The following is a 26,461-nucleotide window of genomic DNA, read 5'->3' as shown; positions in this document are numbered from 1 at the left end:
CGGGCAGGCTGATTTGCATACCGTGCATAAGTATAACGAGATGAATACTAACAGTTGATGTCATCTTGATTGGGTGATGCCCCTCCCCCTGGCCCCATGTGACTCTGGGAAATGGGGGGGGAGGGGAACAACCTGTCACCATGGAAACTGGGCTCCTTTGGTTGCCATGGAGACTGTCAGCCCCACCTAGGGCCTACCCCATCGCCATGGCGACCGCTACAGTCAGGGCCTACCGGGGAGATCAGGGACCTGCCTGGTTGCCGTGGAGACCGTAAAGCCGGTCTGGAGCCCCCCCCCCGTTGCCATGGCAACTGACAGTGGTCTACAACCTAGCTTTGTTGCCATGGTGACCGTGACCTATTCCTCATTACCATGGATGGGGGGGGCAGGCTGTCTGGTTGCCACGGCAACCATCACCCCCCCCCCTTCTGAGGCCTACCCCGTTTCCAACACCCCTTGCAGGCCCCTAGCGCCGTTCCCATGGCAACCACCATCCTGGAGATGAAGGGGGGGGGCGGTTCAACCTACCCTGTTGCCGCGGCAACCTCCCCCTACCCCCCCCCCGGGCCAAACCCTCCGGTCGCCATGGCAACCGACCCCCCCCCCCCAAAAAAACCCCAGGCCCGCGAGGCCTAGCCCGTTTCCACGGTTACCGGGAGCCTGCGGGCAGTGCGTGGCGGGGGGGGGGGGGGGGGCAAAATGGCGGGCGAGGGGGGAGGGGCGGGGTGGGGGGGAGCTGAATGTCAGGGGGCCGGCGGGGGTGGGGGGGGGGGAGCTATTTTTAGCCCCCCGAAAAGGCCAGGGGTCGGCGGAAAGGTCGCGGCGGAGGAGGGGAGGTTGGGGGGGGGGGGGAGGCCCTAGATAAGGGCCGGCCCCGGGGGGCCGGGGGCAGCGGGACCCGGTGCTGCCCCACGGTGAGTAGGGCGGGGGGGTGGGTGGGGGGCCCCCCCCCAAGGGTGGGGGTTCCCCTCCCCCCCCCACACCCCACCCCTGTGTTGATTTCCCCCCCCCCCCCACGTCGGGGCCCCAAATAACCCTCAGAGACCCCCCCCCGATGTGTGTGTTCCCCCCCCCCCTCAGAACACCCCCCTTCAGCACCCCAAATACCCTCCCCGGACACCCCAAATACCCCCTGGACAACCCCCCTTCAGCACCCCAAATACCCCCCCAAGACACCCCAAATACCCCCCCAGAACACCCCTAGAGACCCCAAATACCCTCCCCAGGACACCCCAAATACCCCCTGGACAACCCCCCTTCAGCACCCCAAATACCCCCCAAGACACCCCAAATACCCCCCCCAGGACACCCCAAATACCCCCCCCAGGACACCCCTAGAGACCCCAAATACCCCCCCAGGACACCCCAAATACCCCCTGGACAACCCCCCTTCAGCACCCCAAATACCCCCCAGGACTCCCCAAATACCCCCCCCCCAGGACACCCCTAGAGACCCCAAATACCCCCCCAGGACACCCCAAATACCCCCCAAGTACCCTCCTAGGGACCCCAAATACCCCCCCAGGACACCCCCACAGACCCCAAATACCCCCCAGGGACCCCAAATACCCCCCAGGACCTTCAAACCCCCCCCCCGGGCACCCCTCAACACCCCAAATAGCCCCCCAGGACACCCTAAATACCCCCCAGACACCCCAAATACTCTCTAAGTACCCCTTCAGGGACCCCCAAATACCCCCCAGGGACCCCAAATACCCCCCAGGACCTTCAACCCCCCCAGGCACCCCTCAGCACCCCAAATACCCCACCCCCAGCACCCTCAAATACCCCTCAGGACCCCCCCTCAAATACCCCTGGAACCTCAAATACCCTCCCCGAGACCCCAAATACCCCCCCGGACCCCCCCCAAATAACGCCGAGACCCCCCCCCCAAAAAACCCCTCGAGACCCCTCCCCAATCCCTCCCCCCCCCCCCCCCGCCCCGTGACTCAGCGCTCCGCGCCGCGGCCCCTTTAAGACCCCCCCCCCGCCCCGCCCCGCCCCGCCCCGCCCTTTCCCGCCGCTTCCGCCCGCGCGCTCTGACGTCACGCGCTTCCCCCCCCCGCCCCCTTCCGCGTGCTGCAGCCCCGGCGCGAGACCAGGTGGGGCTCGGGGGGAGGGGGGCAATTTTGGGGTTAAAACGGCGGATTTAGGGGCAAGTGTGGGGTTGGCGGGGTGCGTAGGGACGCGGGGGGCGGGTTGGGGGCTAAAAAGGGGGATTTTGGGGAACGGGGCTGCAGGTTTGGGGTTAAAAAGGTGGATTTTGGGGGCTGGGGGCAGGTTTGGGGCTAAAAACGTGGGTTTTGGGGGTTGGGGGCAGGTTTGGGGCTAAAAAGGTGGATTTAGGGAGCTGGGGCAGGCTTGAGGCTAGAAAGGTGGGTTTAGGGGTCTGGGGTCAGGTTTGGGGCTAAAAGGGGGGCTTTAGGGGGCTGGGGGCAGGTTTGGGGCTAAAAAGGTAGATTTAGGGGGCTGGGGACAGGTTTGGGGCTAAAAGGGGGGATTTCTAGGGCTGGGGGCAGGTTTGGGGCTAAAAAGGGTTTTTTTGGGGAACGGGGCTGCAGGTTTGAGGCTAAAAAGGTGGATTTAGGGGCTGCGGTCAGTTTCGAGGTTAAAAAGGTGGATTTAGGGGGCTGGGGGCAGGTTTGGGGCTAAGAAGATGGATTTTGGGGGCTGGGGGCAGGTTTGGGGCTAAAAGAGAGGATTTTGAGGGCTGGGGGCAGGTTTGGGGCTAAAAAGGTGGATTTTGGGGAACGCGGCTGCGGGTTTGGGGCTAAAAAGGTGGATTTAGGTGGTTGGGGGCGGGTTTGGGGCTAAAAAGGTGGATTTAGTGGTCTGAGAGGTCAGATTTAGGGCAGAAAAGGGAGATTTGGGCTCTGAGGGATCAGATTTGGGGCGGAAAAGGGGGATTTGTGGTCCGAGGGGTCAGATTTGGGGTGGAAAAGGGGGGATTTGGGGTCTGAGAGGCCGGATTTGGGGTCTGAGAGGCCGGATTTGGGGGGAAAATGAGGGATTTGTGGTCTGAGGGATGAGATTTGTGGGGGAAAAGGGGGATTTGGGGACCGAGGGGTCAGGTTTGGGGTGGAAAAGGGGGATTTGGGGTCCGAGGGTCAGGTTTGGGGTGGAAAAGGGGGATTTGGGGTCCGAGGGGTCAGATTTGGGGGGAAAAAGGGGGATTTGGGGTCCGAGGGGTCAGATTTGGGGGGAAAAAGGGGGATTTGGGGTCCGAGGGGTCAGATTTGGGGGGAAAAAGGGGGATTTGGGGTCCGAGGGGTCAGATTTGGGGGGAAAAGGGGGATTTGGGGTCCGAGGGGTCAGATTTGGGGGGAAAAGGGGGATTTGGGGTCCGAGGGGCCAGATTTGTGGGGGAAAAGGGGGATTTGGGGTCCGAGGGGTCAGATTTGGGGGGAAAAGGGGGGATTTGGGGTCCGAGGGGTCAGATTTGGGGGGAAAAGGGGGGATTTGGGGTCCGAGGGGTCAGATTTGGGGGGAAAAGGGAGATTGGGGGTCTGAGGAGTCAGATTTGGGGGGGGAAAGGGGGATTTGGGGCCGTTTAGGGTGGGGGGCAGATTTGGGGGGAGCCCCCCCTGCTTTGCCCTGCCCCAGTGGGGGGGGGGGGGGGAAGGGCTGCCCGGACGCCTGGGCCCTTCCTGCTGCCCTTGAGCCGCCCTTGGGGACTCCCTGCCAGACGCCCGGGTCCCTTCCCCCACCCCTCCCCCCTCCCCCCGCCCCCCAACCCCTCCCCGGACGCCTGGGTCCCTCCCCGGACGCCTGGGTCCCCTCCTCTTCCTCCTCCTCCCCACCCGGGGTGACTTTCCCAACCCGGACACCTGGGCCCATCGTCCCCCCCACTGCCCCACCCCCCCATCCCCGGACGCCTGGGCCCCATAGGAGGGGTCCTGCCCCCCCCCAATCCCCGGACGCCTGGGCCCCATAGGAGGGGTCCTGCCTCCCCCCCCCCATCCCCGGACGCCTGGGCCCCATAGGATGGGTCCTGCCCCCCACCCCCCATCCCCAGACGCCTGGGCCCCATAGGAAGGGTCCTGCCCCCCCCCCATCCCCAGACGCCTGGGTCCCACAGGAGGGGTCCTGCCCCCCCCCATCCCCGGACGCCTGGGTCCCACAGCAGGGGTCCTGCCCCCCCCCCATCCCCGGACGCCTGGGCCCCATAGGATGGGTCCTGCCCCCCACCCCCCATCCCCAGACGCCTGGGCCCCATAGGAAGGGTCTGCCCCCCACCCCCAATCCCCAGACGCCTGGGTCCCACAGGAGGGGTCCTGCCCCCCCCCCCCCCCATCCCCGGACGCCTGGGCCCCTTAGTTTGGGCGTGGTGATTCCCCGGACGCCTGGGTCCTGTGGGGGGGGGGGGGGGGGCGCAGGTCCTGTCCCTGTTCCCTCCCCCCCCCCCACCCACACCCGGACGCCTGGGCCCCTTGGGTTAGGAGAGGGGGTTCCCCGGGCGCCTGGGCCCCGCGGGGCGGGGGGGGGGGGGGGCGGGGCTCGCTGAGGGGGGGGCGGGGAGGGGGGGTGTCTCCGGCCCCCCCCCCCCCCCCCCCCCCCCGCGGCTGAGCCCCGGCGTCCCCCGCAGCCGCCGCCGCCGCCGCCATGCCGCACCCGTACCCGGCGCTGAGCCCCGAGCAGAAGAAGGAGCTCGCCGACATCGCCCTGCGCATCGTCGCCCCCGGCAAGGGCATCCTCGCCGCCGATGAGTCCACCGGTGCGGCCCGGCCCCGGGGGGGGGGGGGGGGGGCTGGGGGCGCCGGGAGGGGAGTGGGGTGGGCTGGGAGGGGAATGGGGTGGACTGGGAGGGGGCTGGGGGTGCCGGGAGGGGAGTGGGGTGGGCTGGGAGGGGAATGGGGTGGACTGGGAGGGGGCTGGGGGTGCCAGGAGGGGAATGGGGTGGGCTGGGAGGGGAATGGGGTGGACTGGGAGGGGGCTGGGGGTGCCAGGAGGGGAGTGGGGTGGGCTGGGAGGGGGGTGGGGGCGCCAGGAGGGGAGTGGGGGTGCCGGGAGGGGAGTGGGGTGGGCTGGGAAGGGAATGGGGTGGACTGGGAGGGGGCTGGGGGTGCCGGGAGGGGAGTGGGGTGGGCTGGGAGGGGAATGGGGTGGACTGGGAGGGGGCTGGGGGCGCCAGGAGGGGAATGGGGTGGGCTGGGAGGGGAATGGGGTGGACTGGGAGGGGGCTGGGGGTGCCGGGAGGGGAGTGGGGGTGCCGGGAGGGGAGTGGGGGTGCCGGGAGGGGAGTGGGGTGGGCTGGGAGGGGAATGGGGTGGACTGGGAGGGGGCTGGGGGTGCCGGGAGGGGAATGGGGTGGGCTGGGAGGGGAATGGGGTGGACTGGGAGGGGGCTGGGGGCGCCGGGAGGGGAGTGGGGTGGGTTTGGGGGGTGCCTGGAGGGGAGTGGGGGTGCCGGGAGGGGAATGGGGTGGGCTGGGAGGGGAGTGGGGTGGACTGGGAGAGGGCTGGGGGCGCTGGGAGGGGGCTGGGGTGGGTTTGGGGGTGCCGGGATGGGGCTGAGGGTGCTGGGAGGGGAGTGGGGTGGGTTTGGGGGGCACTGGGAGGGGACTGGGAGCACCGGGAGGGGTGTGGGGTGGGTTTGGGGGGCACTGGGAGAGGGCTGGGAGCACTGGGAGGGGAGTGGGGTGGGTTTGGGGGGGACTGGGAGGGGGCTGGGGGCACTGGGAGGGGAGCGGAGTGGGTTTGGAGAGAACTGGGAGGAGACTGGGAGCACTGGGAGGGGACTGGATGATACTGGGCAGTAGTGGTAGCCACTGGAAATGGAGTAGGAGCAGTGGGGGGCGCTGGGAGGGGACGGGGATACTGGGAGGGGACTGGGAGTGGTGTGAGGAGAACTGGGTAACCATGGAGCAGGATTAGGACATCACTGGAGAGCTACTGGGAGGGCATTGGGAGGCACTGGGAATGACTGGTGATACTGGGAGACAGTGGAGTACACAGGGTGATACTGGAAAGCAACAGGAGGTACTGGGAGGTGCTTGGGGGGGGCACTGGGAGAGAACTGGGGAGGGCACCGGAGGGAGATCGGGGCATTGGGTGACACTGGGGAATACTGGGAGGCACTGGAAAAGGATCGGGGGCTACTGGGTGACACTGGGAAGGATCTAAGTGACATTGGGTGATGATGGTGAGGACTGGGAGGCACTGGGAGAACAGGAGGCGGCACTTGAAGCTACTGGGAGGGCACTGGGTGGCCCCAGGTGATACTGGGAGCGCTGCAACCCCTGGCCACGCTGGGAGCCTGGGTGACACTGGGGTGACAGTGGGCGACCCCAGGTGACACTGGGAGGTCACCAGGTGGCCCCAGGTGCTACTGGGAGCACTGGGAGGCGGCAAACTCTAACGGCACTGGGTGAAGTGGGAGCGTAGGTGCCACCAGGGTGCCCATGAGTGCCACTGGGTGCTGCTGGGGGTTACTGGGTGGCCCCAAGTGCCACTGGGAGGCCACCAGGTGCCACTGGGAGCGGTGCCAACCCTGTCAGCACTGGGTGCGATGGGAACGTGGGTGCCACCAGGGTGCCCATGAGTGCCACTGGGTGCTGCTGGGGGTTACTGGGTGGCCCCAAGTGCCACTGGGAGGCCACCAGGTGCCACTGGGAGCGGTGCCAACCCTGTCAGCACTGGGTGCGATGGGAACGTGGGTGCCACCAGGGTGCCCATGGGTGTCACTGGGGGTTCTTGCGTGGCCCCAGGTGACACTGGGAGGCCACCAGCTGCCCCAGGTGCCACTGGGAGCGGTGCCAACGCTGTCAGCACTGGGTGCAACGGGAACGTGGGTGTCACCAGGGTGCCCATGGGTGTCACCAGGTGCTACTGGGGGTTCCTGGTGGCCCCAGGTGCCCCAGGTGCCACTGGGAGCGGTGCCAACGCTGTCAGCACTGGGTGCAACAGGAACGTGGGTGCCACCAGGGTGCCCATGGGTGCTACTGGGGGTTCCTGGGTGGCCCCAGGTGCCACTGGGAGGCCACCAGCTGCCCCAGGTGCCACTGGGAGCGATGGCAACGCTGTCAGCACTGGGTGCAATGGGAACGTGGGTGTCACCAGGGTGCCCATGGGTGTCACCAGGTGCTACTGGGGGTTCCTGGTGGCCCCAGGTGCCACTGGGAGCGGTGCCAACGCTGTCAGCACTGGGTGCAATGGGAATGTGGGTGCCACCAGGGTGCCCATGGGTGTCACTGGGGGTTCCTGGGTGGCCCCGGGTGGCCCCAGATGCCCCCGGGGAGCCCCGCCAAGGGTGACGCGGGCGTCCCCGGCGCAGGCAGCATCGCCAAGCGCCTGAGCTCGGTGGGGGCGGAGAACACGGAGGAGAACCGCCGCTGGTACCGCCAGCTGCTCTTCACGGCCGACCAGCGCGTCGACGCCTGCATCGGCGGCGTCATCCTCTTCCACGAGACCCTCTACCAGAAGGCCGACGACGGGCGCCCCTTCCCCGCCGTCATCCGCGCCAAGGGCGGCCTCGTCGGCATCAAGGTGGGGCGGCGGGGACCCGGGGTGGGGGTGGGGGAGGCGCCCCCGCGGGGAGGACGTAGGGATGGGGGGCGTTGGAGGTGGTGGGGGGGGGGGACGCGGAGGCGTCGGTGGGACGCTGCGGAGGTGTGGAGGCGTTGGGGAGATGTGGAGATGTTGGGGGGGGGGACCTAGGGGTGTTATGGAGATGTTGAGGGGACGCAGGGACGTTTGGGAGACGTTGGGGAGATGGGGAGACGTTGGGGGGACGCAGGGACGTTTGGGAGACGTTGGGGAGATGGGGAGACGTTGGGGAGATGGGGAGACGTTGGGGAGATGGGGAGACGTTGGGGAGATGAGACACTGGGGAGATGGGGAGACGTTGGGGGGATGCAGGGATGTTGGGGAGACGTTGGGGAGACGTGGAGACGTTGGGGGGACGCAGGGACGTTGGGGAGACATGGAGATGTTGAGGGACACCGTGGGGAGCAAGACGGGGGGATGTTGGGAGATGCGGAGATGTTGAGAAGACTTAGGGACGTTGGGAAGACGTGGAGACATCGAGAGGACGCAGGGACATTGAGGACACGGAGACACTGGGATATTGGAGGGACGGGGAGATGTTGAGGGGCCGCAGGAACATTGAGGAGGTGGAGATATGGGGATGTTGGAGGGACGTGGAGACGTTAAGGCTACTTTGGGGATGTAGAGACGTGGAGAGGACGCAGGGACATTGGGAACACAGACGTGATGCTGGAGGGACGTGGAGACGTTGAGGGGACGCAGGGACATGGGGGACACGGAGACGTTGGGATGTTGGAGGGACGTGGAGACGTTGAGGGGTCGCAGGGACATGGGGGACACGGAGACGTTGGGTTGTTGGAGGGACGTGGAGACGTTGAGGGGACGCAGGGACATCGGGGACACGGAGACGTTGGGATGTTGGAGGGACGTGGAGACGTTGAGGGGACGCAGGGACATGGGGGACATGGAGACGTTGGGATGTTGGAGGGATGTGGAGACGTTGAGGGGACGCAGGGACATGGGGGACATGGAGATGTTGGGATGTTGGACGTGGAGACGTTGAGGGGACGCAGGGACATGGGGGACACGGAGACGTTGGGATGTTGGAGGGACGTGGAGACGTTGAGGGGTCGCAGGGACATCGGGGGCACGGAGATGGGATGTTGGACGTGGAGACGAGGGGACGCAGGGACATCGGGGACACAGAGACGTTGGGGTGTTGGACGTGGAGATGCTGAGGGGACGTTGGGGGACGTGGAGATATTGAGGAGACACAGGGACGTTGGGGGACGCGGAGACGTTGGGACACGGGTGCTGGGAAGACTTGGAGATGCTGAGGGGACGTTGAACATGGAGATGCTGAGGGAACGTTGGAGGACGTGGAGATATTGAGGAGACACAGGGACGTTGGGGGACGCGGAGACATTGGGACATGGGTGCTGGGGAGACTTGGAGATGCTGAGGGGACGTTGGACATGGAGATGCTGAGGGGACGTTGGGGGACGTGGAGATATTGAGGAGACACAGGGACGTTGGGGGACGCGGAGACGTTGGGACACGGGTGCTGGGGAGACTTGGAGATGCTGAGGGGACGTTGGACGTGGAGATGTTGAGGGAACGTTGGGGGACGTGGAGATGTTGAGACACAGGGACGTTGGGGGACGCGGAGACGTTGGGACACGGGTGCTGGGGAGACTTGGAGATGCTTGAGCGGACGTTGGACGTTGGGATGCTGAGGGAACGTTGGGGGACATGGAGGTGTTGAGGAGACACAGGGATGTTGGGGAGACGTGGAGATGCTGAAGGAACGTTGGGGGACATGGAGGTGTTGAGGAGACACAGGGACGTTGGGGGACGCGGAGATGTTGGGACACGGGTGCTGGGGAGACGTGGAGACGCTGAGGGGACGTTGGGGGACGCGAAGGTGCCCAGGGAACGTGGAGACGTCGGGGGACGCGGAGGAGTTGAGGAGACGTGGGGACGTTTGGGGGGACCTTGGTGGTGGTGGTGGGGGGACGTGGAAGCATTGAGGGGACACGGGGACAGCAGGGGACCTGGAGACGCTGAGGGGACACGTCGGGGGGGGACTTGGAGGCGTTGAGGAGACGCAGGGATCACGGGGACGTTGAGGGACACGGGGAATTCGGGGCCAACGTAGGCTCGGAGGGACGTTGCGGGGGGGCGGGGGGGGGACACGTTGGGGCACCCAGGTGGCCGTGGGGCCAGGCCAGCTCCGGGTGACCATGTCCCCCCCCCCCCCCTCCCCCAAGGTGGACAAGGGGGTTGTCCCCCTGGCAGGCACCAATGGGGAGACCACCACCCAAGGTGAGTGACCGTCCCCCCCCCTCTCCCACGGTGGCCCCGGGGGGCTCCTTGGGTCTCCAGAAGGGTCCCCGGCTCTCAGAGGGTGGCCCCAAGGGTGGCCCCATGTCCCCAGGGTGGTGGTGGGGTGTCCCTAGGTCCTTAAGAGGTCCCCAAGGTGGAGGGGGGGGGGCCCTGAAGGTGGCTCCGTGCCCTCGAGGGGTCCCTGAGGGCGTCCCCGTGTCCCCAAGGGTGTCCCCATGCCCTCGGGGGGGGTGTCCTCACCTTCCTAAGAAGTTCTCCAGGGGTCTTTCTGTGTCCCCAAAGAGGTCCCCAAGGGGGTCCCGGTGTCCCCAAGGCGGGCGCGGTGGGGTGGGGGCGGCGGTGTCTTGCGTCCCCAGGTGGTCCCCAACGTTGTTCCTGTGTCCTCACAGCCACCCCTGTGTCCCCCGTGCGTCCCCAAGGCCGTGTCCTCGTCCCCGTGTCCCTCAGACCGTCCCCATGTCCCCCAAACTGTCCCCGTGTCCCCCAAGCCACCCTCACGTCCATAAAATCGTCCCCAGAGTCGTCCCCGACGTCACCTCCGTGGCTTTCCTTGCGTGTTCCCCACCGCCGTCCCCACCCGTGTCCCCTCCGCCGTGTCCCCTCCGCCGTCCCCGCCTCCCTAATGCCACCCGCGACCCCTCCGCCGTCCCCGCCACGGTGTCCCCGCCTGCCCAGGCCTGGACGGGCTCATGGAGCGCTGCGCCCAGTACAAGAAGGACGGGGCCGACTTCGCCAAGTGGCGCTGCGTCCTCAAGATCTCGGAGCACACGCCCTCGCGCCTCGCCGTCATGGAGAACGCCAACGTCCTCGCCCGCTACGCCAGCATCTGCCAGCAGGTCCGTTCCCCGCCGGGTCACCTGTCTTCCTGTGGCACCGTCCCGTGGTCCGGGTGGGACGTGGAGATGTTGGGACGTGGATGGGGGGGAGACGTGGAGACGCTGAGGAGGTGTTGAGGGCCATGGAGATGTTGAGGAGACGCAGGCGTTGGGCGACGTGGGTGATGGGGAGACGTTGGGCGACGTGGAGATGTTGTGACGTGGGTGATGGGGAGACGTTGGGCGACGTGGAGATGTTGCGATGTGGGTGATGGGGAGACATGGAGACAGTGAGGAGACGGGACATGGAGATGTTGAGGAGACGCAGGCGTTGTGGGACGTGGAGACGTTGGGACGTGGATGATGGAGAGACATGGAGACAGTGAGGAGACGTTGGACGTGGAGACGAGACGTGGATGATGAGACGTTGGGGGGACATGGAGACGTTGGGACATGGATGATGGAGAGACATGGAGACATGGAGGAGATGTTGGGGGACGTGGAGATGTTGAGGAGATGCAGGTGTTGAGGGACATGGAGACGTTGGGACGTGGACAATGGGGAGACACGGAGACACTGAGGAGACGTTGAGGGACGTGGAGATGTTGAGGAGACGCAGGCGTTGGGGGACGTGGCGACGTCGGGACGTGGACAATGGGGAGACACGGAGACACTGAGGAGACGTTGAGGGACGTGGAGATGTTGAGGAGACGCAGGCGTTGGGGGACGTGGCGACGTCGGGACGTGGACGATGAGGAGACATGGAGACGCTGAGGAGACGTTGGGGGACGTGGAGACGTTGGGGTGCCTGGGGCCCTCCCCAGCTGCGCCGTGGCCTTGGTGGCACCTCCCTGCCACCTCGGGGTGGCCCGGGGACCTTGCGGCAGCAGCTCCGCGGCGCGGAGGCGCCTCCCGCCCGCGTCCCTAAAGCGTCCCCAACAGAACGGCATCGTCCCCATCGTGGAGCCCGAGATCCTCCCCGACGGTGACCACGACCTGAAGCGCTGCCAGTATGTCACGGAGAAGGTGGGTGTGTCCCCACCCCACCCCACCCATGGTGTCCCCCCACCCATGGTGTCCCCCCGGCCACCGTGTCCCCCCGGCCGCCTCCGCCGACCTGTCCCCGCCGCGTCCCCAGGTGCTGGCGGCCGTCTACAAGGCGTTGAGCGACCACCACGTCTACCTGGAGGGCACCTTGCTCAAGCCCAACATGGTGACGGCGGGTCACGCCTGTCCCAAGAAGTACAGCCCCGAGGAGATCGCCATGGCAACCGTCACCGCCCTGCGGCGCACCGTGCCGCCCGCCGTCCCCGGTGAGCCTCCGTGGGGCCCGGCGGCGGGCCACCGGCCCCTCCGCGCCGCCAGCGTGGTGGCCCCCCGTGGCCACGTCTCCTCCATCGCCGCGTCCTTGTGGTGGGCCACCGGCCCCTCCGCGCCGCCAGCGTGGTGGCCCCCGTGGCCACGTCTCCTCCATCCCCACGTCCTGGCGGTGGGCCACCAGCCCCTCCGCGCCGCAGTGTGGTGGCCCCCCGTGGCCACGTCTCCTCCGTCCCCACATCCTGGCGGTGGGCCACCGGCCCCTCCGCGCCGCAGTGTGGTGGCCCCCATGGCCACGTCTCCTCCATCCCCACATCCTGGCGGTGGGCCACCGGCCCCTCTGCGCCGCCAGTGTGGTGGCCCCCCGTGGCCACGTCTCCTCCATCCCCACGTCCTGGCGGTGGGCCACCGGCCCCTCCGTGCTGCAGCGTGGTGGCCCCCCATGGCCACGTCTCCTCCATCCCCACGTCCTGGCGGTGGGCCACCGGCCCCTCCGCGCCGCCAGCGTGGTGGCCCCCCGTGGCCACGTCTCCTCCATCCCCACGTCCTGGCGGTGGGCCACCGGCCCCTCCACGCCGCCAGCGTGGTGGCCCCCCGTGGCCACGTCTCCTCCATCGCCGCGTCCTTGTGGTGGGCCACCGGCCCCTCCGCGCCGCCAGCGTGGTGGCCCCCCGTGGCCACGTCTCCTCCGTCCCCACGTCCTGGCGGTGGGCCACCGGCCCCTCCGCGCCGCCAGCGTGGTGGCCCCCCGTGGCCACGTCTCCTCCATCCCCACGTCCTCGGGGTGGGCCACCAGCCCCTCCGCGCCGCCAGCGTGGTGGCCCCCCGTGGCCACGTCTCCTCCATCCCCACGTCCTGGCGGTGGGCCACCGGCCCCTCCGCGCCGCCAGCGTGGTGGCCCCCCGTGGCCACGTCTCCTCCATCCCGACGTCCAGGCGGTGGGCCACCGGCCCCTCCGCGCCGCCAGCGTGGTGGCCCCCCGTGGCCATGTCTCCTCCATCCCCACGTCCTGGCGGTGGGCCACCGGCCCCTCCCCGCCGCAGTGTGGTGGCCCCCGTGGCCACGTCTCCTCCATCCCCACGTCCTGGCGGTGGGCCACCGGCCCCTCCTCCGCGCCGCAGCGTGTTGGCACCCCGTGGCCACGTCTCCTCCATCCCGACGTCCTGGCGGTGGGCCACCGGCCCCTCCGCGCCTCCAGCGTGGTGGCCCCCCGTGGCCACGTCTCCTCCATCCCCACGTCCTCGGTGTGGGCCACCAGCCCCTCCGCGCCTCCAGCGTGGTGGCCCCCCGTGGCCACGTCTCCTCCATCCCCACGTCCTGGCGGTGGGCCACCGGCCCCTCCCCGCCGCCAGCGTGGTGGCCCCCCGTGGCCACGTCTCCTCCATCCCCACGTCCTGGCGGTGGGCCACCGGCCCCTCCGTGCCGCCAGCGTGGTGGCCCCCCATGGCCACGTCTCCTCCATCCCCACGTCCTGGCGGTGGGCCACCGGCCCCTCCGCGCCGCCAGCGTGGTGGCCCCCCGTGGCCACGTCTCCTCCATCGCCGTGTCCTGGCGGTGGGCCACCGGCCCCTCCGCGCCGCCAGCGTGGTGGCCCCCCGTGGCCACGTCTCCTCCATCCCCACATCCTGGCGGTGGGCCACCGGCCCCTCCGCGCCGCAGTGTGGTGGCCCCCCGTGGCCACGTCTCCTCCATCCCCACGTCCTGGCGGTGGGCCACCAGCCACTCCCCGCCGCAGTGTGGTGGCCCCCCGTGGCCACGTCTCCTCCATCCCCACGTCCTGGCGGTGGGCCACCGGCCCCTCCGCGCCGCCAGCGTGGTGGCCCCCCGTGGCCACGTCTCCTCCATCCCCACATCCTGGCGGTGGGCCACCGGCCCCTCCGTGCCGCCAGCGTGGTGGCCCCCCGTGGCCACGTCTCCTCCATCCCCACGTCCTCGGTGTGGGCCACCAGCCCCTCCGCGCCGCCAGCGTGGTGGCCCCCCGTGGCCACGTCTCCTCCGTCCCCGCGTCTCCGACGTCCCGCGTCCTTGGCCGCGCAGGGATCACGTTCCTGTCCGGGGGTCAGAGCGAGGAGGAGGCGTCGCTGAACCTCAACGCCATCAACCGGTGCCCGTTGGCGCGGCCCTGGGCCCTCACCTTCTCGTACGGGCGGGCGCTGCAGGCCTCGGCCCTGCGCGCCTGGGGCGGCAAGCGCGACAACACCAAGGCCGCCCAGGAGGAGTACGTCAAGCGCGCCCTGGTACGTGGGGACGTGGGGTGGGATGGGGTGGGGTGGGGTGGGTCCTTGGGAGGGGGGAGAAGGTGGGTCCTGGTGGGACGTGAGGATACGGTGATGTTGGGTCCTGGTGGGACATGACGATATGGGGACGTGGGTCCTGGTGGGACGTGGGTCCTGGTGGGACGCGAGGATACGGGGCCGTGGCTCCTGGTGGGCCGTGGGTGGTGGCCCATGGTGGTTCCTGGTGGCCCGCGGTGGCTCCCGGTGGGCCGTGGGTGGTGGCTCCTGGTGGCTCCTGGTAGGCTGTGGGTGGTGGCTCCTGGTGGCTCCTGTTGGGCTGTGGGTGGTGGCTCCTGGTTGGGCCGTGGGTGGTGGCTCCTGGTGGCTCCTGGTTGGGCCGTGGGTGGTGGCTCCTGGTGGGCCGTGGGTGGTGGCTCCTGGTTGGGCCGTGGGTGGTGGCTCCTGGTTGGGCCGTGGGTGGTTCCTGGTGGCCTGCGGTGGCTCCTGGTTGGGCCGTGGGTGGTGGCTCCTGGTTGGGCCGTGGGTGGTGGCTCCTGGTGGCTCCTGGTTGGGCTGTGGGTGGTGGCTCCTGGTGGCCCGTGGTGGCTCCCGGTGGCCCGCGGTGGCTCCCGATGGGCCGTGGGTGGTGGCTCCTGGTGGCTCCTGGTTGGGCCGTGGGTGGTGGCTCCTGGTGGCCCATGGTGGCTCCCGGTGGCCCGCGGTGGCTCCCGATGGGCCGTGGGTGGTGGCTCCTGGTGGCTCCTGGTTGGGCCGTGGGTGGTGGCTCCCGGTGGGCCGTGGTGGCTCCTGGTGGGCCGTGGGTGGTGGCTCCTGGTTGGGCCGTGGGTGGTGGCCGCCGGTGGCCCGTGGTGGCCCGCGGTGGCCCCTCCCCCCCGGTGCCACGCCCACCCCCCCCTCCCCGCCCCGCAGGCCAACTCGCAGGCCTGCCAGGGCAAGTACGCGCCGAGCGGCCCGGCCGGCGCCGCCGCCAGCGAGTCCCTCTTCATCTCCAACCACGCCTACTGAGGGGCCCCGGCGTCCGGGCCCCGCCCCGGCGTCCGGGCCCCGCCCCCTCTCCCCCGCCGGGCTCCGCCCGCTCCCCCCCTCCCCCCCCCCGACCTGCCGCCTCCGGCCAATAAAACACCCGCCTGCCTCCGCACCTGCGTTCTTTTGGGGGGGCCCAGGCGTCCGGGGAAAGGGGGGGGGGGAGCCCAGGCATCCGGGCGAGGGGCCCAGGCGTCCGGGGAGAGGTGGGGATGGGGTGGGGGTGGGGGGAGCCCAGGCGTCCGGGCGAGGGGCCCAGGCGTCCGGGCAAGGGGGAGGGGGGCAGCCCAGGCATGCGGGCGAGGGGCCCAGGCGTCCCGGGAAAGGGGGGGGGGAGCCCAGGCGTCCAGGCGAGGGGCCCAGGCGTCCGGGGAAGGGGGGGACGGGGTGGGGGGGACGGGAGCCCAGGCGTCCAGGCGAGGGGCCCAGGCGTCCGGGGAAGGGGGGGACGGGGTGTGGGGAGGGGCCCAGGCGTCCAGGGGAGGGGGGGGAGCCCAGGCGTCCGGGCGAGGGGCCCAGGCGTCCGGGGAAGGGGGGGACAGGGTGGGGGTGGGGCCCAGGCATCCGGGCGAGGGGCCCAGGCGTCCGGGGAAGGGGGGGACAGGGTGGGGGTGGGGCCCAGGCGTCCGGGCGAGGGGCCCAGGCGTCCGGGAAAGGGGAGGACGGGGTGGGGGTGGGGCCCAGGCATCCGGGCAAGGGGCCCAGGCGTCCGGGCGAGGGGCCCAGGCGTCCGGGGAAGGGGGGGACGGGGTGGGGGTGGGGCCCAGGCATCCGGGCGAGGGGCCCAGGCGTCCGGGCGAGGGGCCCAGGCGTCCGGGGAAGGGGGGGACGGGGTGGGGGTGGGGGAGCCCAGGCATCCGGGCGAGGGGCCCAGGCGTCCGGGAAAGGGGAGGACGGGGTGGGGGTGGGGGGAGCCCAGGCATCCGGGCGAGGGGCCCAGGCGTCCGGGGGGGGGGGGGGAGCCCAGGCGTCCGGGCGAGGGGCCCAGGCGTCCGGGGAAGGGGGGGGACGGGGTGGGGGGGGGGGCCCAGGCATCCGGGGGGGGGGGGACGGGGTGGGGGTGGGGGGAGCCCAGGCGTCCGGGCGAGGGGCCCAGGCGTCCGGGGGGGGATGGGGGGGGTATCCATAGCCCGCAGGGCCCCAGGCACCTGCGAAGGGCCCAGGCGTCCGAGCGCGCCCCCCTTCCACCACCCCCCGCGACCTCCCCTCGCCCCCCCGTGACGTCACGCCCGCAGGCACCTCCTCCTCCCAGGCGTCACTTCCGCCCCGCCCGCCCGCCTCGTCTCTAGGCCGCGGGGCGGGGCGGGATCCTCGCGGCACTTCCGCTTCCGGCGGGGCCGCGGCCCGGAAGTGACGCGCGGCGGCGGCGGCGGGGGACGGTCGCGGCCGGGTGCGACCCGCGGCGGCTCGGGGGGGGGCTCGGGGGGCGATTTGGGGGCAAACGAGGGGGTTTAGGGGGCGCCGGGGGGGCGCTCAGGGGGTTCGCAGACACTTGGGGGGGAACCGGGGGGGGTTGGGGGCACTTGGGGGTCTGGAGGGGCAACTAGGGGCGCCGAGGGCGGCTGGGAGGGGCGATACTGGGGCCTGGGGGGGCAGTTGGGGGTCCTGGGGGGTGACTGAGGACTCTGGGGGCCAGTTGAGGGTCCTGGGGGGCGACTGAGGACTCTGGGGGGCAGTTGGGGGTCCTGGGGGGCAGCTAGGGGCCCTGGAGAGTGGCTAAAGTCTCTGGGGGGCCAGTTGGGGGTCCTGGGGGGTGACTGAGGACTCGAGGGGGCAGTTGGGGGTCCTGGGGGGGCAGTTGGGGGCCCTGGAGAGTGGCTAAAGTCTCTGGGGGGCCAGTTGGGGGTCCTGGGGGGCGACTGAGGACTCTGGGGGGCAGTTGGGGGTCCTGGGGGGGCAGTTGGGGGCCCTGGAGAGTGACTAAAGACTCTGGGGGGCCAGTTGGGGGTCCTGGGGGGCGACTGAGGACTCTGGGGGGCAGTTGGGGGTCATGGGGGGCAGCTAGGGGCCCTGGAGAGTGGCTAAAGTCTCTGGGGGGCCAGTTGGGGGTCCTGGGGGGCGACTGAGGACTCTGGGGGGCCAGTTGGGGGTCCTGGGGGGCAGTTGGGGGCCCTGGAGAGTGACTAAAGTCTCTGGGGGGCCAGTTGGGGGTCCTGGGGGGGTGACTGAGGACTCTGGGGGGCAGTTGGGGGTCATGGGGGGCAGCTAGGGGCCCTGGAGAGTGGCTAAAGTCTCTGGGGGGCCAGTTGGGGGTCCTGGGGGGGCAGTTGGGGGCCCTGGAGAGTGACTGAAGTCTCTGGGGGGGCAGTTGGGGGTCCTGAGGAGTGACCGAGGACTCTGGGGGGCAGTTGGGGGCCCTGGGGGGTGACTGAGGTCTTGGGGGTAACTGGGGGCTCTGGGGGGCAGTTGGGGGCCCTGGGGGGTAACTGAGGTCTCTGGGGGGCAGGTGGGGGCTCTCGTGGGTAACTGGGGGCTCTGGGGGGGGTAGTTGGGGGCCCTGGAGGGTGACTGAGATCTCTAGGGGCCAGTTGGGGGTCCTGGGGGGTAACTGGGGGCTCTGGGGGGCAACAGGTCTCCGGGGGCAGGTGGGGGCTCTGGGGGGCGACTGAGGTCTCTAGGACCAGTTGGGGGTCCTGGGGGGTGACTGAGGTGTCTAGGGGGGCAGTTGGGGGTCCTGAGGGGTAACTGGGGGCTCTGGGGAGCAGTTGGGGGCCCTGGCGGGTAACTGAGGTCTCTAGGGGGGCAATTGAGGGTCTTTGGTGGGTAACTGAGGTCTCCAGGGGGTAGTTGGGGAGTCTGAGGGGGTGACTGAGGTCTCTGGGGGGGCAGTTGGGGGTCCTGAGGGGTAACTGGGGGCTCTGGGGAGCAGTTGGGGGTCCTGGGGTGTGACTGAGGTCTCTAGGGGGGCAGTTGGGGGTCCTGGGGGGTAACTGGGGGCTCTGGGGGGTAGTTGGAGAGCCTGAGGGGGTGACTGAGGTCTCTGGGGGGCAGTTGGGGGTCCTGAGGGGTAACTGGGGGCTCTGGGGAGCAGTTGGGGGCCCTGGCGGGTAACTGAGGTCTCTAGGGGGACCAGTTGGGGGTCCTGGGGGGTAACTGAGTTCTCTAGGGGGGCAATTGAGGGTCTTTGGTGGGTAACTGAGGTCTCTGGGGGGGCAGTTGGGGGTCCTGAGGGGTAACTGGGGGCTCTGGGGAGCAGTTGGGGGTCCTGGGGTGTGACTGAGGTCTCTAGGGGGGCAGTTGGGGGTCCTGGGGGGTAACTGGGGCTCTGGGGGGTAGTTGGGGAGCCTGAGGGGGTGACTGAGGTCTCTGGGGGGGGCAGTTGGGGGTCCTGAGGGGTAACTGGGGGCTCTGGGGAGCAGTTGGGGGTCCTGGGGTGTGACTGAGGTCTCTAGGGGGGCAGTTGGGGGTCCTGGGGGGTAACTGGGGGCTCTGGGGGGTAGTTGGAGAGCCTGAGGGGGTGACTGAGGTCTCTGGGGGGCAGTTGGGGGTCCTGAGGGGTAACTGGGGGCTCAGGGGAGCAGTTGGGGGCCCTGGGGGGTAACTGAGTTCTCTAGGGGGGCAATTGAGGGTCTTTGGTGGGTAACTGAGGTCTCCAGGGGGTAGTTGGGGAGTCTGAGGGGGTGACTGAGGTCTCTGGGGGGGCAGTTGGGGGTCCTGGAGGGTAACTGGGGGCTCTGGGGAGCAGCTGGGGGTCCTGGGGGGTAACTGAGGTCTCTAGGGGGGCAGTTGGGGGTTCTGGGGGGGGGTAACAGGTCTCTGGGGGGGCAGTTGGGGGCCCTGGGGGGGCAATTGGGGGTCCTGGGGGGGATAACAGGTCTCGGGGGGGGGCAGTTGGGGGCTCTGGGAGGGGGTAACTGAGGTCTCGGGGGCGCTGTTTGCCTGCACCGAGCACCTCAAACCGGGCCAGAAGAGGGGCAATTAAGACAAAAAGGGGGCAATTAAGATGCAGGGTAATTAGGGGGGGTTAATTAACGGTTAATTGCCCCCCCCCCCGCCCCGGGGCAGGGCCATGGGGGAGCCGAGCGACCTCGACCGGCAGATCGAGCAGCTCCGGCGCTGCGAACTCATCAAGGAGAGCGAGGTGAAGGCCCTGTGCGCCAAGGCCAGGTATGCTGGGGGGGAGGAGGGGCGGGGGGCAATTAATTAACCCCTTGGGGGGGTTAATTAACCCCGCGGCGGGGCAATTAACCCATCTGACGAGGCGCCGTCCCGCAGGGAGATCCTGGTGGAGGAGAGCAACGTGCAGCGGGTGGATTCGCCCGTGACGGTGAGCGGCGGCCGTTAGAGGGGGGGTAATTAGATGCTTTGGAGGGGGGGGAGGTAATTAAACACGGGCGGGGGTAATTAGACGCTGGGGGGGTTAATTGGGGGCGGATTTGCTCCTCTCAGCCGCTCCGTTTCGCCCCTTGCAGGTGTGTGGCGACATCCACGGGCAGTTTTACGACCTCAAGGAGCTTTTCCGGGTGAGTTGCTCCCTTGCTAATTACCCCCTGCTAATTGCCCCCCGCCATCTTAATTACCTCCCCCAGCCTGATTGTTCCCTTCCGTATTTAATTACCGCTGCTTAATTGTTTATTGTCTCTTTAGTCATTATTTATTTCAAACTGTTATTGTTGTTTTTAGTTGTTCGTTGTTATTTGCTCACTTCACTGGCCTTTATGCTTAATTACCCCCCTTAATTGCCCCCCCCAGGGGCCTAATTGCCCCCCTAATTAATCTCCAGCTCCGAGATTATTTCTGGTGACCTCAGTTGCCCCCCACAGCTTCTAATTGCCCCTGTTAATTTGCTCTTTGTAGGCCCAATTGCCCCCCCCCATTGCAGCTAATTGTTCTCTGATCACTAATTACCCTGATAATTACACCCCCCCCCCTGTTTTTAATTGCTACTTGATTACTCCTAAATTTTCCTGGTGTATAATTGCCCCCCCCCAATTTACTCCGCTAATTACCCCCCAGCCCCTAACTGCCCCCAGTTATCCCCCCATTAGCCCTAATTGCCCCCCTAGTTGCCCCAGCCAACTCCTAATTGCTCCAGGGCCCTTAATTACCCCTCTAAATTGCCCCCCCAGACCCTAATTAGCCTGTGGGTATAATTACTCCTGTAATTACCCTTTCTGATAACTAATTGTTCCCCCAGCCTTAAATGTCCCCCCGCCCCCCAATTGCTTTTTCTGGCGCTAATTATCCACTTAATTGCCCCTCAGTGCCTAATTGCCCTCCCTAGTTGCCCTATGACCCCTAATTACCCCCCTGATTGACCCCCCCCCAGCCCCAAATAGGTCTCCAAATTGTTTTTCTGGTCCCTAACTGCTTGCTAATTGCTCCTCTAATTGCCCCATAGCTGCTAATTGCCCCCCCCCGCCCCAAACAGCCCCGCTAATTGCCCCCCCCGCCCCAAAACAGCCCCGCTAATTGCCCCCCCGCCCCAAACAGCCCCGCTAATTGCCCCCCCCCCCGCCCCAAACAGACCCGCTTACAGCCCCCATGGCCCCTAATTACCCTCTGAACCCCAAACAGCCCCCGCAACCGCCCCCAAGCTGCCCTATTTGCCCCCAAATGCTCCCCTCCAACTGCCCCCCCCCAGGTCCTAATTGCCCCCCCCCCAGCTCCTAATTACCCCCTTTCCCTAATCACCCCCGCAGGTGGGGGGCGACGTCCCCGAGACCAACTACCTGTTCATGGGCGACTTCGTGGACCGGGGCTTCTACAGCGTCGAGACCTTCCTGCTGCTCCTCGCCCTCAAGGTTGGGACCCTCGGGGTGGGGAGGGGGGGGGGGGGAGGGGGGCATTGGGGGCGGGCCCAGGCGTCCGGGCTGAGGAGGGACCCAGGCGTCCGGGCGTCGCAGGTGCGCTTACCCCGACCGCATCACGCTGATCCGGGGCAACCACGAGAGCCGGCAGATCACGCAGGTGTACGGCTTCTACGACGAGTGCCTGCGCAAGTACGGCTCCGTCACCGTCTGGCGCTACTGCACCGAGATCTTCGACTACCTCAGCCTCTCGGCCATCATCGACGGCAAGGTGAGACCCCCCCCCCCCGCCCCGGCCCCCGCTCCCTCCGCGGGGGTCTCCGAGGGCGGCGCACGCTAAGAACACGCTAAGCGCACTGGGGGGGCTCTGTGCTCTGTCGTGCCCTCCGGGGTCTCTTCTGGGTCTGTCCAGCTGCCCTGAGGCGTCTGGGTCGCTCTTCTGCGTTCCTGGGGTCTGGGCATGCTGCACACGCTAAGCACACGCTAAGCACACGCTAAGCACACGGGTGTTTTGTGTCCTGCTGTGCTGCCCAGGGCCTCTTCTGTGTCCGTCTGGGCTGCCCTGAGGCGTCTGGGTCGCTCTTCTGCGTTCCTGGGGTCTGGGCATGCTGCACATGCTAAGCACACGCTAAGCACACGGGTGTTTTGTGTCCTGCTGTGCTGCCCAGGGCCTCTTCTGTGTCCGTCTGGGCTGCCCTGAGGCATCTGGGTCGCTCTTCTGCGTTCCTGGGGTCTGGGTGTGCTGGACATGCTAAGCACACGCTAAGCACACGGGTGTTTTGTGTCCTGCTGTGCTGCCCAGGGCCTCTTCTGTGTCCGTCTGGGCTGCCCTGAGGCGTCTGGGTCGCTCTTCTGCGTTCCTGGGGTCTGGGTGTGCTGCACACGCTAAGCACACTCTAAGCACACGGGTGTTGTGTGCCCTTCTGTGCCGCCTGGGGCCTTTTCTGTGTCCACATGGGCTGCCCCAAGGCATCTGGGTCGCTTTTCTGCGTTCCTGGGGTCTGGGCGTGCTGCACATGCTAAGCACATGCTAAGCACATGGGAGCTGTGTGCCCTGTCGTGCCCTCTGGGGCCTCCTGTGTGTCTGTCCAGCTGCTCCGAGGTATCTGGGTTGCTATTCTGTGTTCCTGGGGTCTGGGTGTGCTGCACATGCTAAGCACATGCTAAGCACATGGGTGTTGTGTGTCCTGCCGTGCCACCTGGGGTCTCTTCTGTGTCCATCCAGCTGCCCCATGGCATTTTGGTCACTCTTGCGTGTTCCTGGGGGTCTGAGTGTGCTGCACACGCTAAGCACACGCTAAGCACACAGGTGCTATGTGCGGTGTCCTGCCCCCAGGACCTCCCAGTGTTTATCTGGGCTGCCCCAAGGCATTTGGGTTGCTCTTCTGCGTTCCTGGAGTCTGGGCGTGCTGCACACGCTAAGCACACGCTAAGCACACGCTAAGCACACGCTAAGCACACATGTCACGTGCCCAGTCCACGCAGCCGCGAGGCCTTGGGGCCGTGCAGCACGTTGGAGTTGCCCCACGGCGACACGGAGGTCGGTCGGGTGGAGGGGGGGGGGGGGCTGTGGGGCAGGCGCGCGCTCGGCACACGCTAAGCGCACGCGTGATGCCCGCCCCGCAGATCTTCTGCGTGCACGGGGGCCTCTCGCCCTCCATCCAGACGCTGGACCAGATCCGCACCATCGACCGCAAGCAGGAGGTGCCCCACGACGGCCCCATGTGCGACCTGCTCTGGTCCGACCCCGAAGGTAGGCGGCGCACGCTAAGCACACGCTAAGAGCACGCTAAGCGCACGCGTGGTGCCGGCGGAGCCCCCGGCCGCTTCTCCGGCGACCGCGCGCCGCCCCCACCCCGACCCTTTCCCTCGTTTGCGCGGTTGACGCCTACACCCGCGCGCGTGTGCGTGTGCGTGTGCGCGCGCCGGTGCGGCTGACACGCGCACACGCGTGTGCCCCGGCAGACACCACGGGCTGGGGCGTGTCGCCGCGCGGCGCCGGCTACCTGTTCGGCAGCGACGTGGTGGCGCAGTTCAACGCGGCCAACGACATCGACATGATCTGCCGCGCGCACCAGCTCGTCATGGAGGGCTACAAGTGGCACTTCGGCGAGACCGTCCTCACCGTGTGGTCGGCCCCCAACTACTGCTACCGGTGAGGGCGCCGGGGGGGGGGGGGGGGGGGGGGGGGGGGGGGGGACAGACGGACACGCGGCGGGCGGGGGGGGGACAGACGGACACGCGGCGGGGGGGACACACGCGGGAGCGAAGACGAGGATCGGAGGCGTCGCCGGGGGAAGCGGGTGACGCGGCCGAGGGCGGGGATGGAAATGTCACCAAGGGTTGGGTGACGCGGCCAAGAAGGAGATCTGAGGTGTCACCGGGGATCAGGTGACACGAGCAAGGACGGGGATCGGGGGACGTGACCCAGGACGGGGATCTGAGCTGTCACCGGGGCTCGGGGGGGCGTGACCAAAGACAGCGGTCGGAGGCGTCACCGAGGATCGGGTGACGTCACCGAGGACGGGAGCTGAGCTGTCCCCAGGGAATCGGGTGACGCGAGCGGGTGACAGGGCCGAGGCCGCTCGCTTGGGTGACGTCAAGCAGGGATCGGGTGACACTGACCGGGATCGGGTGATGGGGCCGAGACCGGTCCCGTCAGTCGCCCGATCGAGTAGGAAAACGGGTGACGGGGCCGAGGACAGGATCTGAGCTGTCCCCAGGGAATCGGGTGACGCGAGCGGGTGACAGGGCCGAGGCCGCTCGCCTGGGTGACGTCGAGCAGGGATCGGGTGACGCCGACCGGGTGACGGGGCCGAGACCGGTCCCGTCAGCCGCCCGCTCGAGCAGGAAAGCGGGTGACGCCGACCGGGATCGGGCGACGCGACCGAGGCCGCGCGTGTGCGCGCGCCGGGGGGCCCGTGGCTGACGCCGTGTCCCCCCCCCCCCCCGTGTCCCATGTCCCCCCCCCCCGTGTCCCGTGTGTCCCCCCCCCCGCAGGTGTGGCAACGTGGCGGCCATCTTGGAGCTGGACGAGCACCTGCAGAAGGAGTTCATCATCTTCGAGGCGGCGCCGCAGGAGACCCGCGGGATCCCCTCCAAGAAGCCCGTGGCCGACTACTTCCTGTGAGCCCCGCGTGATCCCGGGGGGGGGGGGCGGACGGACGGACGGACGGACACGCACACGCGCCCGGCCCCCTCCCCGCCGCCTTCCCCGCCGGGGCTCTCGTTGGCCGGGGACACGCGTGTCGCGCTCGGAGGGGACGCGTGCGTCCTTCTGTTGGCCGGGGACACGCGTGTCGCCTCCCGTGTCGCCCTGGGGGACACGTATGTTCTTGTCCTGTTGGCTGGGGACACGCGTGTCGCCTCCCGTGTCGCCCTGGGGGACACGTATGTTCTTGTCCTGTTGGCTGGGGACACACGTGTCCCTTTCCATGTCGTTCTGGGGCCACGTATGTTCTTGTCCTGTTGGCTGGGGACACGCGTGTCCCTTCCCGTGTCGCCTTGGGGGACACGTATGTTCTTGTCCTGTTGGCTGGGGACACGCGTGTCCCTTCCCGTGTCGCCCTGGGGGACACGTATGTTCTTGTCCTGTTGGCTGGGGACACGCGTGTCCCTTTCCATGTCACGTATGTTCTTGTCCTGTTGGCTGGGGACACGCGTGTCCCTTCCCATGTCGCCTTGGGGGACACGTATGTTCTTGTCCTATTGGCTGGGGACACGTGTGTTGCCTCCCGTGTTGCCCCACGGGGCACATGTGTGTCCTTCTGTTGGCTGGGGACATGCGTGTCGCCTCCCGTGTCGCTCCAGGGCACACGTGAGTCCTCCTATTGGCTAGGGACACGTGTGTCCCCTCCCATGTCGCCCTGGGGGGCACATATGTTCTTGTCCTATATGCCAGGGACACACATGTCGCCTCCCGTGTCACCCTGGGGAACACATGTTCTTATCCTATTGGCTGGGGACACATGTGTCGGATCCTGTGTCACCCTGGGGGACACGTATGTTCTTGTCCTATTGGCTGCAGCCACATGTGTCGCCTCCCCGTGTCGCCCCAGGGGACACGTGTGTCCTCCTTTTGGCTGGGGTCACGCGTGTCCCCTCCCGTGTCGCCCCGGGGGTCACACGTGTCCTTCTCCTATTGGCCGGGGTCACGCGTGACCCCACCCATGTTGGCCTGGGGCCACGCGTGTCCCCTCCCGTGTCGCCCCTGGCGGCCACACGTGTCCTTCTACTGGCTGGGGCCACGCGTGTCCCCTCCTGTGTCGCCCTGGGGGCCACGCATGTCCTTCTCCTACTGGCCGGGGTCACGCGTGTCCCCTCCCGTGTCGCCACAGGGGCCACGCGTGTCCTTCCTTTGGCTGGGGTCACACATGTCCCCTCCCGTGTCACCCTGGGGGCCACGCGTGTCCTTTCTGTGGCCAGGGTCACGCGTGTCTCCTCCTGTGTCGCCCCAGGGGACACGTGTGTCCTTCCTTTGGCTGAGTCACACGTGTCCCCTCCCGTGTCGCCCCGGGGGCCACACGTGTCCTTTCTGTGGCCGGGGTCACGCGTGTCCCCTCCCGTGTTGCTCCGTGGGACACGTGTGTCATTGACTGGGGCCACACGTGTCCCTTCTGTGGCCGGGGTCACGTGTGTCCCCTCCCGTGTTGCCCCCCGGGGGTGACACGTGTGACCCCACCCCCCCCCTTCCCCGCCGGCACGCTTTTTGGGCTGAAACCGGGGGGTTTCGGGGTTATATATGTATATTTTTTTTTTCTGGACGCTCTTTCTGCTCCTTTTAGATAAAAAAAGAGAAAAAAAAAGAGAGAAAAAAAAACCTGCAAAATTCTGCAAAATTGTAATAAAAATAGGAAAAAAAGCGAAACAAAAAGTGTAGAGTGGGTGACCTCCCCCCCCTCCCCCCCACACACCAAGGGGCCCAGGCGTCCGGGCTGCCTTGGCCCCGCCCCTCCTTTAAGCTCCGCCCTGCCCGAGTGGAAGCCCCGCCCATTTGGCCCCACCCTTTCTCAAAGCCACGCCCCCCTCCCAGCGGCAGCTCCTTGGCCCTGCCCCCTCCTCAGGCCACACCCCCTTGGGGGGCTGGCCACGCCCCCGCCCTGCTTAGCCCCGCCCTCCCCACCCCTGAACCCTCCCCCATTGGTGGGTGGCAGGAGCCAATGGGAGCGGTGGGGGGGGTGTTATGGCCCCGCCCCTCTCCAGTGTCTTAAAGGGGCGGCGGAGGCTATAGGGGCTTGTGTAGGGCCCGGGGTGGGGGGGACGTATAGGGGCTGTATGGGGGGTCGCAGGGCGGCCTATAGGGGCCCTGGGAGGCTCCTATAGGGGCTGCCTGAGGGCGGCAGGCGGCTGCAGGAGGTGCATAGGGGGCTTAGAGGAGGCATATGGGGGAGTTGTAGGGCACCTATGGACATATAGGGGGCAGAGGAGGGTGCAGGGAGCCTATAGGAGGTGTGGGGGGGCTCTAGGAGGTCGTAGGGGAGAAACGCTGC

The 26,461-nt window shown here is 68.0% G+C and overlaps 2 protein-coding genes across 2 annotated transcripts; both read left to right on the top strand.

The window, feature by feature from the left end:
• Positions 1-2,031: 2,031 nt before the first annotated feature.
• ALDOA (aldolase, fructose-bisphosphate A) lies at positions 2,032-15,337 on the top strand. The gene is made up of 9 exons (XM_062600947.1): positions 2,032-2,102; positions 4,586-4,714; positions 7,273-7,484; positions 9,755-9,809; positions 10,506-10,666; positions 11,588-11,671; positions 11,784-11,958; positions 14,000-14,199; positions 15,109-15,337. Exons 2-9 carry the CDS (start codon positions 4,603-4,605, stop codon positions 15,202-15,204), a joined length of 1,095 nt encoding a protein of 364 aa, XP_062456931.1. The 5' UTR covers positions 2,032-2,102; positions 4,586-4,602; the 3' UTR covers positions 15,205-15,337.
• A 1,015-nt stretch (positions 15,338-16,352) lies between these two features.
• Positions 16,353-24,593, top strand: PPP4C (protein phosphatase 4 catalytic subunit). The gene is made up of 9 exons (XM_062600948.1): positions 16,353-16,612; positions 19,228-19,329; positions 19,438-19,489; positions 19,635-19,685; positions 20,865-20,968; positions 21,072-21,243; positions 22,599-22,725; positions 22,938-23,127; positions 23,973-24,593. The coding sequence occupies exons 2-9, from the start codon at positions 19,232-19,234 to the stop codon at positions 24,100-24,102; spliced, it is 924 nt and encodes a 307-aa protein (XP_062456932.1). The 5' UTR covers positions 16,353-16,612; positions 19,228-19,231; the 3' UTR covers positions 24,103-24,593.
• Positions 24,594-26,461: the final 1,868 nt, after the last annotated feature.

The sequence above is a fragment of the Rhea pennata genome, unplaced genomic scaffold, assembly GCF_028389875.1.
Source record: "Rhea pennata isolate bPtePen1 unplaced genomic scaffold, bPtePen1.pri scaffold_169, whole genome shotgun sequence".
Classification (NCBI taxonomy): Eukaryota; Metazoa; Chordata; class Aves; order Rheiformes; family Rheidae; genus Rhea; species Rhea pennata.
Note: the sequence above shows the minus strand (reverse complement) of the source record. Positions and strands in the feature narration are given on the sequence as shown.

What these genes read in the sequence shown, in the direction of transcription:
- PPP4C (XM_062600948.1), top strand. Translation starts at nt 19,232, where the DNA reads ATGGGGGAGCCGAGCGACCTCGACCGGCAGATCGAGCAGCTCCGGCGC. An exon ending in GCCCTGTGCGCCAAGGCCAG is followed by an intron (nt 19,330 to 19,437) that starts GTATGCTGGGGG and finishes GCCGTCCCGCAG; the next exon opens with GGAGATCCTGGTGGAGGAGA. An exon ending in GCCCCCAACTACTGCTACCG is followed by an intron (nt 23,128 to 23,972) that starts GTGAGGGCGCCG and finishes CCCCCCCCGCAG; the next exon opens with GTGTGGCAACGTGGCGGCCA.
- ALDOA (XM_062600947.1), top strand. Translation starts at nt 4,603, where the DNA reads ATGCCGCACCCGTACCCGGCGCTGAGCCCCGAGCAGAAGAAGGAGCTC. An exon ending in CGCCGCCGATGAGTCCACCG is followed by an intron (nt 4,715 to 7,272) that starts GTGCGGCCCGGC and finishes TCCCCGGCGCAG; the next exon opens with GCAGCATCGCCAAGCGCCTG. An exon ending in TGGGGAGACCACCACCCAAG is followed by an intron (nt 9,810 to 10,505) that starts GTGAGTGACCGT and finishes CCGCCTGCCCAG; the next exon opens with GCCTGGACGGGCTCATGGAG.